At 26.1% G+C, this 14,989-nt stretch overlaps 1 protein-coding gene across 4 annotated transcripts in view; it reads left to right on the top strand.

Annotated features, from left to right (window-relative positions):
* LOC126903662 (semaphorin-1A-like) overlaps positions 1-14,989 on the top strand; it is a 79,282-nt gene that overhangs the window by 26,183 nt on the left and 38,110 nt on the right. For 2 of the 4 annotated variants that reach the window (XM_050682033.1, XM_050682026.1), the window contains exon 3: positions 3,939-3,995. The exons of 1 other annotated variant lie outside the window; for it this stretch is intronic. In XM_050682033.1, the coding sequence (XP_050537990.1) occupies positions 3,939-3,995 (57 nt within the window). Of the gene's footprint in view, positions 1-3,633; positions 3,668-3,938; positions 3,996-14,989 lie in introns of those variants that run through there. One more of the 4 variants, XM_050682050.1, reaches the window with a different exon arrangement.

The following is a 14,989-nucleotide window of genomic DNA, read 5'->3' as shown; positions in this document are numbered from 1 at the left end:
GTTGTGAACATTATGTTCGGATACAATAAAAGGCGTTATTGAACATGACATTAAGACAATAAGTATAAAGAAGTAGAGAATTATCAAAATTTGTAAAATTATGTTATCAAAAACTTTTTTGTTTATAATAAAAATTTCTTCGTAGAGTATAAGGCCGCAAATAATTTGGGTGATTGAATTCTCCTATAGTGCTGTTATATTTTTAATTTATAATTTAAAAAAATTCGTTTGTGTCACTGGTTACTTTATTTAAATGTGTGTTGATTTAAACCATAGTTTATATCAAGAAAAAAGTATAATGTGTTTAAAAAGATTATTATTTGTTATGAACTACTATTGCAAAATCATAATATAGATAACAATGCATTAAGATTTGAAAATTTTATTTAACGTCGTCATTTAATGTTTTTTAAAGTTTCATTTTTTATAAAATTTAATTTATTTACGTACAGTAGTTTCTATAAATTGTTATTTGCATGTATAATCTTGCTCTTATTTATTAACCCTTTGACTGCAACAGCAGATAACATGCCCATTTTAATTGAAACCATACGGAAACTTGAAAGGTGGTTATTGATAATATATTTAATTATTTTATTAATAATGTAGCAATCGCAATTTAATTATTTATGAAATATAATATTATATATTATATTATTTTAGGCGAATAATAATATTATTATTACTATTTTGAACAATTTTATGTAAAACCAACGGTTATATCTTATTTCTCATAATACTTGTATATTGTTTTTACTTGCATCTTGAGAAATCTTAGCAGATGTATTAAACTGCTTATAGCTCAGTTAAGAAAAATTAGGTAAATATTTAATGTACACATATTTAATTCATTTTATTGTGATTTATGTTTAATTTCAAATTATAATCGTTTTGATTACTATATGAATAATTTAACGATGTAAAATCTCTGTGGGTTTCATAAAGCAGTTTCCGTCCCTCTTTTTAAAAATATGTGCTATGACTCATTTCACCCTCGGATCTATTGTTCAAAGATCGTATTTATATGTTTTGTTAATAAACATACTTATACCATTAGTGAGGGTCTGATAAAATATTTTTGTAACAGCATTCTAAAAATTCTATTCGTACATGAATGTTAATAATTTTGGTCTCACTAAAACATTAGTATAAAATGTCAAGTGTAATATGAGTATAAAGATTGTTTATTTTTTGATATTTTGTTGAAAATTTACTTCTATTAAATTTTAGTATGGATGTGTTAAATAATATAAATTTAATTAAAACTTGGATTTCTTTATATAATATTTAAAAAAATTGTACGTAAACGTAATATGTTTGTATGTACTTTTATTAACATTTGTAAAATAGTAAATATTTTTTCCCTTTACTTAAATAGTTACTATTATCATAGTTCTATTGTTCATCTTATATAATCCGATGCATTATTTTCTTGCATAGATATTATTTAATGTTAAAGTTTGCTCATATGGTTGTTAATTAAATATTGCTATTTTGGATTTTGCAAATGTAATGAAAACAAAATATTATTCGAAATCAATTTAAGTATTTTTGCTATAAATTTATGATAGTTTCGGTGATAGGGATATAGTTTGTCTGAATTCGTTTTTTTCAGTGGTAACCTGAATTAAAGATTGAAATTTTATTATAAAAAAAAATATCAAACAAAATACTCAATACATTTTTCTCTTAAAATTGCATATATTCAATTGAGAAAAGAGGTTACAAAGAAAATTATTCTTTTTGTGACTAGTGAAAAAAAAAGTAGTTGAAGGCAGTAGCACTAAGAAAGGCTTACAATCAGGAAATGGGTAATGTGGTAGTACGAAGGGATTGAGTTATAATTTTGTGTCGTACGATGTGTTTCTGACATTAAATTATGCGCATGATGATGCAGAATACGCTTCAGCCAAAGATTGTATTTAAATCTTGTGATTTCCCTTCTTGTGCGCCAGTTGGTTAAAATTATGGGATACTAGAAGGGTAATTTATTTGCATTCAGAAACGAGCCAACAGTACGTATATTTTTTTCTACTATTGTTGTGAAAGTTTGACAAAAAATAATTAATCAGTATTTAATATAGAAATTGTAATGTTATTAAACACATTGTTTTGTAGTGTAAAGTGTAATTTGCTAAGTAAAAATAAATAAATGTGTGTTGTCGTATTTGAAAGTAATATGGAGTACAGAACTATTCTTAATAATTTAGTAGTATAAAATGTAGTACTAATCATAACGACTTTTTATTGGTTTATTATTTTTATATTTTATGGTTCAACATACGTCTCAGATGCGTATCAGCAAATTAATAAAACCATTTGTACCCTTTCTTCGAGAATTTTCCAAATTGCAATTATATTTATGAAGTGAAATTTGATAGTATTGGATGAATTTTTTTTTTTTAGATTCTAACAAAAATCTTAGTTACATACATGTCTGATTTGTTTGAAGTCAACTTAGTATTGTCATTTATACGTATTAAATTTTAATTATTTTTATTATTTTACAGTACTATAATATAAATTAGTATTTATTATATAGTTTTAAGTATTATTTTTATTTATGGATATTTTATTAATGTAAATCAGTTATATCCAATAAAATAACATGTGAAGTAATATAATAACATAAGGCGCGTGATGCAAAGAATAATTAATATTTATTTATTATGAAAATTAATTAAGGTAATAAAAATATTACCCTAAAGGTTGATTGTAATTGCTCTGATAAGTTATCACATTCATCTGATTAGTAAATTAATTTCATTTTTTCGAAATAAGTACACTTGTAAAAATATTGTATATTCCAACAGACCTTTATTGTTATTCTGAACAAGCTAAACAATAGTTACTTACTGTTTTGTCTGTAATTTATTAATTAATCAAGATGAGAGTAATTCATATGATAATTACGTACAAAAATATCTTTGGGTTTGATAAATATTAAACGTATTAATTTGTTCCTAACTAATTCAACTGTATTCACAAGAGTTCTTATTAATCAGAGTTATCAAAGTACTTTTGTTTAAGAAACCTAAAAGTTTTTTAAATAATTAGCATAGCTTTATGATTCAAAATCAAATAATTTTTGTGACTTATATTTTAATGTAAATATAATAAAAAGAAAAAATATTAAATTCAACCCAACTAGCAGTGCTTAAGATAAAGCTGAAATTTGTTTATATATGATTAGGGTTATTTTAAATATTTGGGTCATTTTTACGACATTCAAGAAATTTAGATAATACAGTTTTTTTTGAAAAGGTCTATTTTTTATATAATTAGTTAAATTACCAACTATAAATTAAAAATATTATAAATAAATATATTTATATATATATGTACCTATTAAATATGTATAGGAAAAAATGATTTTTGAAAACTTTATTATCGGTTAAAATTTTATTCATTTTGTTAGTCCGGGATATTATTAATAATTGTTTCATTGTTATTCTATTTAATAAAAATATACTTTCCTATTCAATTTCTCTTAAATTTGAAAAACTTTCTTATACTCTTAGTTTTTATTACCCATAACCCTGATTTTGTTGATATGTGGTATGTGTACCAACACGAAAAAGCAATTACTGTTGTAATCTGTTTGCAAGAGTCTTGTGTCACCAAAATGGAAACGAGCTTTTGTTTAATATGTTTAAATCTTTTAGCCGTAAGTAATTTTACTTCTTAAACATTTCATTTACATTCTGATTTTATTATTGTTTTTTTGATAAATTAGTTTTGACCATATAAGTATATATAGTATCAATTGATATAGTATCAAACTATTAAATTTAGTTTAATATTTGACTAAACATGAATAATTAAAAAAAATAAGATATAAGATATTTTTGATTATTTAGAAAAGAATACATATATATTTTTCAGAATATTCTATATTATTAAACGTATATGTATATTAATCTATATTTTTTTTTCAGGTAAGTTGAAACAAAAAGAAATTGATTTATCAAATTATTATAAGTATTTACGTAAAGGTAAGCGATGAATTTGAGTTTAAATATAAGAATATATTCTTTAAAATATAATTAAAAATATATAGATAAATATTATAGGTCTTATAAACTAATTTTTAAGGATATCTTAAATTTAGTGATAAAAAAATACTTAATACTGCAACGAAATTATTCCGATTATCTGAAGTTGACAATCATATCTTTGGTTTTATAAATTATTTATCATTTTGGTTGCACTGGGTCTTTAAGTGATGGCGTAACGTACATTACTATAAATCATTTTAAAATGTCGTTATGATGCCAAAACGGAAAACCGTTATCAAATATTTGTAAAGGATGGAGTTCGGCGTAGCACGTACTAGAGCTACGTCGCTGTCGGTTTTGATATCGCTCTTCGGGTGTGGTCGAACGTAGTCGGAGAGTGTTAGGTAGGGTACCTTATGGTTTGGGGTGTACAGAGCATGTTAGGGATGTTTGTATTGGAGACGTGCCCACAACGATGAACGTATCAAGGAAAATTAAATATTTGTTATTATAGTACATATATTGATGTAACGATGATTTATGCTTCAATCGTTAGTTTTTTAGTGACTTGTTCATTTTTTTTGTAATCTCTTCCTTTAAAAATAAATAATAATAATAACACATTACATTTTTCCTTTTAAAAGGTTTTTGTTTTAATAAACTATATAAATATAGTTTTATTGAGCTAACAGTTAATGCACACAAAGATGCTGTTATAAATTCTTCTCTCACTAATGTAAAAAGTTGTTTTGACGCTTCTATATCATTCTTATAGTTATAAGTAAGAATTTTTAAATTAGAAAGGTGTGGAAAAATTTCTATGATTTTGTATATCATTATCATTATTATTGTCTACCTATTAATTTTGGCAATGATTGATTAAGTTTTAAATTTTTTGTATTTTTTTGATTATTATGATTTTTAACAAATAAAAAAACAATTCGGATTATTTTTATATGGTAAAATCCATTTCAAATAACTACTGGATTGCTAAGTCTAAAAAATAAATTAATGTATAGGCGACAATAAGCCATTTATATATGTAAAAAGGGCAAAGCGGAATTCTCTTATGTAGTTTTCAGACACAATTAAGTCCTACTGTTCCTATCATCTTTAGAAAAGTTTTTTGAGAATCCATTCGTCTTAGTAAAATTTCTTCAATCGTTTTAATAACTTAAATAACTTTTTTTTTTTTACTTAAATGTACCTTAGAAGTCTATACCTTGCTTAACCGAAATGTGAATTACACAAAGGGTATAATGAGTCATCAAGTTATAAGTCATTTATGAGTGTATAATGTGTTATATATGTATCATATTAATAAACATATATTGCAGTATTTGGTGAATCAAACAATAATATTTTGAATTAAACCTTGCTTTATACGTGTAATAATTAGATAATGCGAATCAAACTTTAATTAGCGACATTTTCATTTATTTTAAGGAACTGAAAAACACTTATTTTCCTGACCGCTAATTGAATTGCCTAAAATGCCATTCAAAATATTTTTTACTTATTATTCAAAATTGGTTATTAACCTATTTGTTAGATAAAGTTGTCTTATCTTTAGAATGATTATTTTGAAGCTGTAACATAAACAAAATGTCGTTTCCTTGAAATGTTTTATGTCAATGAATCTCACTAGAGGTTTATATTATATTTAAGATAAATTAATAATATTGAATTATACATATATTATGTCGGTAAAGCAAACTTGAAAAAATCTAGACATTTTATTACCGTTAATCATTTTGCCAAAACGATGGTTTATGCGCTTTTACATTAATATAATAGATATGTAATTATAATAGATGTTTTATAATTAAAAGTAGTATATTGTTTTAAATTGATGCTTAAAAGTCAATAATTTATTTATACAGATTATAAGAAAGTACTTTTATTAGTAAATCAGGGTAGGTAAATGGTTAAAACTACTTAAGAGTTTTAATTTAAACTTCCATTCGGATTGAAATTAGCAGTCATAATTAAAATTAGTGTAATATTTTGTTGGGCATAAAATAAACATATTTACTTATAGAGTGTATTACCTTAAATATATCTTTTTATTTATCGTTAATGTTAATGTAGTGATTACGTAAACCCTAATGCATAATTTCTACAGGCAAATATTGTTTGTAAATTTAGAATTTCTACTAGTATACTGCTGCAACTACTGATAAGGCTACTGATTTGCATTATACGCTTCCCGTTATAACATGTACAAGGTTACCTTCCCTTCTTAACAATTTCGTGTGATGTTTTATGGTACCATTTTGTTAACTTTTTTAGTGTTTATTCTAATTTAAACGATCTTGAATAATATTATGAAATGATATTAATAATATATATATATATATATATATACTAATATATATGTAAATTAAATTTACTCTAAAATGGATCTAATGTTTATTGCTAAATTCAAACTGAATATAATTTCATCAACATCATTATCCAAGCTTTTATTTCAACTAATTGGGGTCGGCTCTACGTTTTGATTTGACAGAATTTTTATATCGGTTGTCGACCTGATGAAACTTCATATGGTTGTTTGAGTCAGTAAAGAGGCAAGACGTGTGTTACTGTTTAAGTTCCCATATGATCGCCCATTCAGGAATTAACAGCATACAGCGCAGCAGAACATCAGCAACCGAATAATACACTACCACACCACTCCCCTGAATATCATTTAATGTACAATATTTTAGTATGTGAAGTCATAACTAACAAATTAATACTTATTATTCACCCAATTAATTCATTAATTTTTTTGAAAGAAAATTATGGTTTAACGTGAACTTGTACACGACTAGTCATGCTAAGAACACTAAGTTTTTGTACCCTAATAATAATAATAATAATAATAATAAAATCATTAGAGGCTCTTTCATAGAGTTAATAACGGTAACAAGAGTACATTTTTAGAAAGTGATGAATACTGTTACTTCTTTTCAATAAATCCATTGTCAAGGGCCTTTCAGCTTTTAGAGAAAAACTCGCTGGACTGAGAATTTCTCCGCCTATTTCTGATAAATGGAACCAGTCGGGCGTGAACATATTTTAAAAGAACAGTCGTAATTCACTTAAATAGCCTCCTTGTTTTATAATCGGCAACGAAGTTAGCAATTGTGTTTTAGCCCACTGCAAATATAAGTTTTCATTGTTATCATCGAGTGACACATCAGTAAGTTATGGTTCATTTTTAAATCATCTATTTTTACATTGCTAGTTTAAAGCATTTTTCATACTAACATCATTAGGTACCCTTAAAAATATCAGTTGAATTTAGAATGAGTCGAAACTATAATTTTTTAGAATAGTCTAATTACATTCAAAAATATTTTTACTTTATTTTCGTTTCAAATTTAACATAAAATCCATGTTTGCTCAAATTTGAGAAAAAGTATATTATACCAACATGTACAGGGTGTATTAAAAAAATAACGGGAATTTTTAATTTTGTGGGTTTGGAGAGTCAAATTATCAAAAATTTGTTTTTATAATGTCAATACACATGTCCCTGAGTATGATAAAAGTTTTGGTTAAATTTATTTATTGTTTTATCAGCAGCAGCCGCTAAGGTTAGAAATATTTTTATGAGTTCGGCGATTTTTGTTTGTTAAAAAAATGGATCAAACGATTTGTATCAAATTTTGTGTAAAAAACGGAATAAAGTGTAACAAAGTCCTATTGTGAGTCTACCATGAGTAAAATAAGGGTTTAGGAGTGGTATTAGATTTTCCAAGATGACTGTGAAGACGTTGAAGACAACGAACGCTCCGGATGCCCCAGACGCTTAAGCACATCAAAAACCGATGAAAACGTGGAAAAAGTGAAAAAAATGGTTATGAACGATCGCAGAATCACAATCAGAGAAGTCGCTTATGATGTTGAAATATCGATTGACTCATGTCATGAAATATTTACGAATGTTTTGGGCGACAAAATTTGTTCCAAAATAGAGTTGAATTTTAACACAAAAACAGTGGCGAATGGAAGTTGCTCAGGAGTCACTTAATGTCGTCAACGACGATGCAGAATTACTGAAACGTGTTATAACAAGTGATGAAACATGGGTTTATGGATACGACGTTGAAATTAAGGCTCAATTATCCCAGTGAAGGCATTTTGGATCGTCATCACCGAAAAAGGCTCGACAAGTGCGGTCAAACGTGAAGGTTATGCTCACTGTAGTGTTCTTCAATTTAAATGGCATAGTTCATCATAAATTATTACCACGAGATCAAACGGTCAATAAGGAATACTACCTATAAGTTCAACGTCGTTTGTGTTAAGCAATCCGAAAAAACGCCCGGATTTGTGACAAAACAATTCATGGCTTTTGCACAACGATAATGCAACTGCTCAAACCTCATTTCTTGTTCGAGAATTTTTGGCCAAAAACAATACTGTAACGATGTCCCAGTCTTCATATTTGCCAGACATGTGACTTTTTCTATTTTCAAAAATAAAGAGAACCTTAAAGGGCCGTCGTTTTACGAGTATAGATGACATTAAAAGCGTATCGCTGAATGAGATGAAGGCTGTCCCAAAGATCGAGTTTGAGAAATGTTTCAAGGATTGAAAGAAGCGTCGATACAAGTGCACAATATCTAATTGGGACTTTCTTGAAGGCGTCAACATTAATGTTGATGAATAAATAAATATTTTTTTCAAAAAACGAAAATTCCCGTTATTTTCTGAACCTTGTGTATGTGATGTTAAATATTTCGTAGTGGTTTTTAGGTAAGGATTAAAAATATTGTTTTTTTATAAATGACATTTAATTCAATGAATTCAATTATTTTTTTCACTTTTGAATTTTTTTAAATAATATGGTAGTTTATGTGTTTTATCAACATCGATAGAAAAAAGTTCCATAAAATAATTTTTAATCAATTTTTAACTTCCCTTACGATATTTCAAAAATAGGGTTTATAAAAATATGTATATTAAAAGAAATAATATAAAGATGTGAAACATCTTGTGATGGGTCCTCTTTCTCTAACCGCGTATCTTTCTAACTCTCTATAATTAGGGGAACATTCTTTTTTGGAAAATATGTGTTTCTTAAAAAAGTAGTTCTTTTAACAAATCGTACGTTATTGGTGGGCGACTATTTGAAGAGATCCAGGAGGGTATATGCCCCCTGAAAAATATACGACTCCCTCTTTTTTTAACTTTGCTAAACTCGTATACTTACAGTATATGCTTGTGAGTCCATTAGAGGGATATACCTAGAAAATATGGAATCCTCAAAATAATGTTTCTTTAGCGTATCTTTCGTTATATGAGGGGAGAGCCCATTAGGTGATCAAGGAGGGACATGCCCCCTGGAAAATAGGTCCAGGGGGAAAAAAATCAATAAAATTTTTTCGATGTGAAATATCTAACGCAGCGGGTCAGACCGTCGGTTGGCATAGCGACCATTGTCACACGTGGCGACTATCTTCCCACTCAACTCTGCGATTCTCTCTTTTTCACACTGCTTTAAACTCTTATACCTACAGCGTATGTATAGGCAATCATTAGGGGGTAGAGGGGGCATGACCCCCTGTCAAATAGCGATCCATTCTCTCTCTCACTGCACTAAACTCCTATATCTATAGCTTATACAGTGTGGTTTTTTATTTGAAATTGATGACTGTAATAATAAAATAACTCTTGTTACAGTTATTAATATAATCTCACAGTAGTTTACTATCATTAATATAACTATTACAATCACTAACTGTGATAGTCTATTACAAATTTTGTTTCGATCATTTTTTGGGGTTGACCAATTGTAAAAACAAAGATTTGTTTTATACTAAAAGTTCAGAAAAAAGAATAAACTTTATATAAAAATGCAAAATATCACTTCATTCTTTTGAATTACAATCTGTGATTTCATGTGAACTATACGTTTTGCCAACCGGTATTGTCGCAAAAATAGTCTGCTGTGCTTGATTGAAGATAAAAAGACTATTTAAGCTAATTTTAATTTTAGAAAACGTTTTTCTCCGCTTTGTGAGAGAGCATTGCAAACAAATTTCAAAAAAACGTGACTTTTTTCAATGTAGATTAGATTCATATAACTGAAGTTAAAATAATCGACCAAATGTCACAGTAATACTGTCAGGAGTAGCGTCGAATATTAGTATTACAGAAATAACTGATTAAAAAAATGCAGGTTTTCCCATTTTTAAATATATTTATTTTTCTTTAATAATCATCCATTTATGCATATTTTATATAAAACGTTACGCGACATTTCATTTTTTTTTTTTTTTTTTGAGAAACGTGTTTTTATTAATTTTAGCTTTAATTTTGAAAAATTTTAAGGGTATTCTAAATATTATCTTCTTAATAAGTAGAAATGTTTTAGTGCGGATTTGCTTGTTAAAATATGTGTTTTTTTAATTTTTATGTATTAATAAATATTGGATTTCTTTATATATTTATATTTTTAAAGTCAAATTTGATTAAAATTAAATATTGGAAAAATAATATATTTTTTAAGCAACATTTTAACCGTGTTATATCATCCCTCTTTGTTGGTGCGTCACCCAGTATAGCTTATTTTAATTAATTCACCCTCATCATGCGCAGATCTTTGGACAGACAGCCTATCATATAATGAAATTATCATATGAATATTCGGGTATTTAGATGAGCTGGCGAAAGTTAAGGCGGTGATGACGGTATGCGCTTTTGATTCACTTGGTGTGTTATAACCACATCTCTTCGTTCTCTTCCGACAATATTAAAGCACCAATAGGGATTATGTTAATTTTTGTACTCTACTCCCTTGAGAATAGGAAATGGAATTCTACAGATGGTCAGGCGAGTTATGTATACAATAAATTTTATTAAATGGTTAAGTAAATTGTTAAAATTTTATTGAAATATAATAATTTGTAATTATGGATCATAATTATTCTTTAACCTTTTTTAGATAAAATTTTTTAAGAAAACATTTGTTTAAATATGATATAATAATGGTTTTCAAGAAGAATTATCATTTTAGGATAAATATTTTTTCATGTTAATAAAGTAATATTTGTGTAATAAAGTAATAAATTTTGAGCATTGTTAATTTTACAAACATTTTAAGCGAAATAAATTCTATTGTTTTTACTATAATTGTTTATTTACGTGTATTTGTCTTATTCAATATTAATATTAATTAATTGTATATTTTAAATGTTTTTGTTATTAAAAAATTAGGTTTTTCTACACCTTTCTCTTTAATAGAAAATCCAGTTTCCTTTTCTTAACACAAATAAACTAAATTTAACTATTTTTAATGTGTTTATTTATTTATTCAAACAAAAATGTGTTATTAGTTTTTTAGATAATCTAATCAAACTATTGTAGTTATAATAATTATTATTATCATTATTCTATTTATCATTAATGATCTCTCTGAAAAGTTATGTTTATGTGGGAGATGACGGAAGCATTCATAGTACAGCGCTACAGAATCTCTAAGATACTTACACACCAAAGCGTTCTCGACAGATCTAAGTAGGCTGCCTAAAGTTGTCGTAATTAAGAAAAGCCGAAGTATCATTTATTTCATATTAATTTAGTATATAATATAGTATATATATATATATATACAGGGTAATCGAAATCTGGTAAGACACTTATTTTCTCAGAAACTATTGAGAATTTAAAATTTTTGTAAAAAGAAAAATTATTAAGTTTATAAAACTACAATAATATGAAGTTAAATAAATTTTTTTTTATCCCTTCAGGGATAAAAATGTTTATTTATAATTTTTTTTTAATGGGAACCACTATTTTTGATTTGATAATATGATAGAAAAAAAATTACAAACAATTTTGTTCTTATAATTTTTTTTAACCGAACAACCATTTACGTTTTATAATTGTTTAAAAATTTTGACTTACAGAAAAAATATTGTCATTTATTACGTTTCATGATATCGGTGGCAGTGCAACCGGTATTTTTGTTAGATCCTTTAGTTTTACAAAACCATAGACTTAGCTATTAATAATCCACCAAAAACCCGATTTGAATCTATTAATGTTATTACTCATTTAGTGCGTAGTAAATTTTTATAGCTAATTTACCTGTCATAACTTGATCAATAAAATTTGGTTTATGCAACAGCAAATAAAAATAATGACTTCTGTATTTAATACAGTAAAATGACAATAGGAATTTGGCCTAAAATTACTTAACTTTAACAAGCTGTAATGGACGAATGGTTAATCGGATAAAAAAAATTATAAGAACAAAATTGTTTGTAATTTTTTTTTCTATCATATTATTAAGTTAAAAATAAGGGTTCCCATTTAAGAAAATTATAAATAAGGGATTTTATCCTTGAATGGACGAAAAAAATAATGGTTTGACTACATATTATGGTAGAATTTTTTGAACTTGATATTTTTTCACTATAATAAAATTAAAAATTCTCAATATTTTATGAAAAAATGAGTGTCTTACCAGATTTTGATCATTCTGTATATATATTATTTCATAACTGTGAATGCTTATAGATCGTGACAAATTTTATCTCTGCTTGAAATAAAAATTATATAAGCATTATAGAGAATTATTTATACGATATTGTATTTAAAAGACACAAAATGCCAAAAAAAAAGTTATCCTCAATTGTATTATAATGATGGCAAAGAAACTGTCTATTGACTTAAATAAATTTGTCCTTTGTGTGTGTAATAATTATTCATTTTTATAAATATATATTATGTTTTTGAACTATTGTTAGTAAAGAAATCGGTGATTTTCAAACTAATTATCTACCTAATAATAATTTTTATAATTATTTTCTGGTTTTTATCAGAAACTGGTACAAAAATTTGCTTTGTTGTTTGTGTAATAAAATTAAGATTTCGGTTTTTTTGCATTCATTATACTTGTTTCTCCATTTTTGACAATAATTTATAAATTCATAATTTGTTGACTCTGATTTCTAATAATGATTTTGATTTCCCTTTTGAATGATTAATATAGTTTTGTTAAGCATATTATTGTTTTTATACTTCTATTGTTAAATATTTATACTTCATGCTGAAATTATCTTGTTTAGAATTGTGGTCTTTTGTTATAGTGTTCACCCCTAGTATGCATTTTTGATAGTTCAATTAATCTGTCACATTGTAATTTATGTTAATTTGTTATTCGTTATGTAATCATTGTTTTATTAGTTTTTTTGCCGTCTGATATTTTTTTAGATTAAAGGTATTTTTTTATTTATTTTAGTTTTTAACATTAGTGTTTATATTGTGTTATGGGCTCATATATTTTCATTGATTTGTTAATTAGAACTGATTAACTAAATGTATTTATTCGATAAATTATATTATTGTTGTAGTTCTGTCGTGTTCCCCTGTATAGATGTAAACAAACATTCAATATCCATAGATTTAAAGATGTAAACATGTTAAAAGTTAAGATTTTTTCTAGTTCATCGGACTGTATGCTCATCTATAATAGATTTAGTGACGCATGGATTTCTATTTTATGATTTTCATGCGTTAGTACTTGCGAAACACAAATGGAGATTTCGTATCAGAAAAAAAAAAATTCGTCAAATTCGTTTTCTCTTAGTTGGCTTCCTAATAAATATTTTATTGTGTTTTTCAACGATAAAATAAATTCGTAGGTGAAATTTGTGTCATTTTAAGTATTTCAGTTTATAAAAATAAAACGTTTTTCTGAGTATTATTTTTGATGACTTTATATGAATCTTTTCTAAATTTGCTTGCATGACTTGAGGATGGTAGCATACGAAAAACAACAGTTTGTATAATAATAAATGAACTGTATTTTTACGAATCGAATATTATACAATTTTTAATTTCGCATTTCGGTCCGACAAAGTCTCAGGCGACATCTGGTTTTCGACTAATTTACACTAATAAGCTTGTGCTTACCACCTCCTGTCAAGTTCATATAATAAATATGCATACAATAATATATATAATTTATCAATAACCCAATCAACTTGTACCTTGTATAGCTATTTGCATTAAATATGCCTTAAAGTATTTAAACAAAAGCAATATTTTAATGTAAAGTAGTAATGCAGTTGAATATTAATATTGATTTTACTGTAGATGAAATCGTTATAAATGAAGTCGTGCACAAAGAAGTCTTCTAATAAATGAATGATTATTATTTGAGTGGGTGTGATAGCGGTAGCAACAAAAAGCTCGCAGTATAATTAGTTGAATTCCACAAAATCTGCTGGCCGCATCATTGGGTTGTATAATTATGCACTCAAATTTATACTGATCATTAGCGTAGGCCATTAGTATTTTTTTAAAGACAAAAGTCAATCGAAAATCAATTAAGTCAGAAGTAACTAATTGGCTAGTATACCATTGATATTTTATCGCCACAATTTAAAGTTTTTATTAAAGCTCATAAATTATGAGTCAGAATGTTTTTAGTATGAATTGTATTGGATATATTATTCAATTTTTTAATTTTATTTAAGAAAAAACATCTATCATAAAAATGATAAATGATAAGTATTTTTTGAATGATTAGATAAGTTGAAAATAAAGTATTATTCAACTTCCATGCATAGCTGAGAACCTATTAATGTTACACTGTTGTGTTTTTTTCGTGACACTGGACATTATTACTTAGATGGATTTTGCACAATTATATTTTAAATGATTATAAAACATATCTAGTTGAAACTATCAGCTCCATAATTTGAAAATTTCTTTTAAAATATGTTTTGAGAGCAAATGAAAAAAAAAATTACAATTATCATAAAACAATCAATGACGGTATTTTAACTGTACATTAAAATAGTTTTTTTGTAAACTAGACGGGTTGTTATGAAATTTTATTAATAATACTTCTAACATTCGTCATGCTCTTTTTGGAGATACAATAATTTCCCAAGATGTTGCAAAGCGTTAAAAATCATATAAAAAGTTTTTTGCAGTTTTTGTTAATGTTTCAAAATATCTGTCATCTTCAAACTTACATTATA

The sequence above is a fragment of the Daktulosphaira vitifoliae genome, unplaced genomic scaffold (genome assembly GCF_025091365.1).
Source record: "Daktulosphaira vitifoliae isolate Bord-2020 unplaced genomic scaffold, ASM2509136v1 Scaffold_1, whole genome shotgun sequence".
In the NCBI taxonomy this organism is placed as follows: domain Eukaryota; kingdom Metazoa; phylum Arthropoda; class Insecta; order Hemiptera; family Phylloxeridae; genus Daktulosphaira; species Daktulosphaira vitifoliae.
Note: the sequence above shows the minus strand (reverse complement) of the source record. Positions and strands in the feature narration are given on the sequence as shown.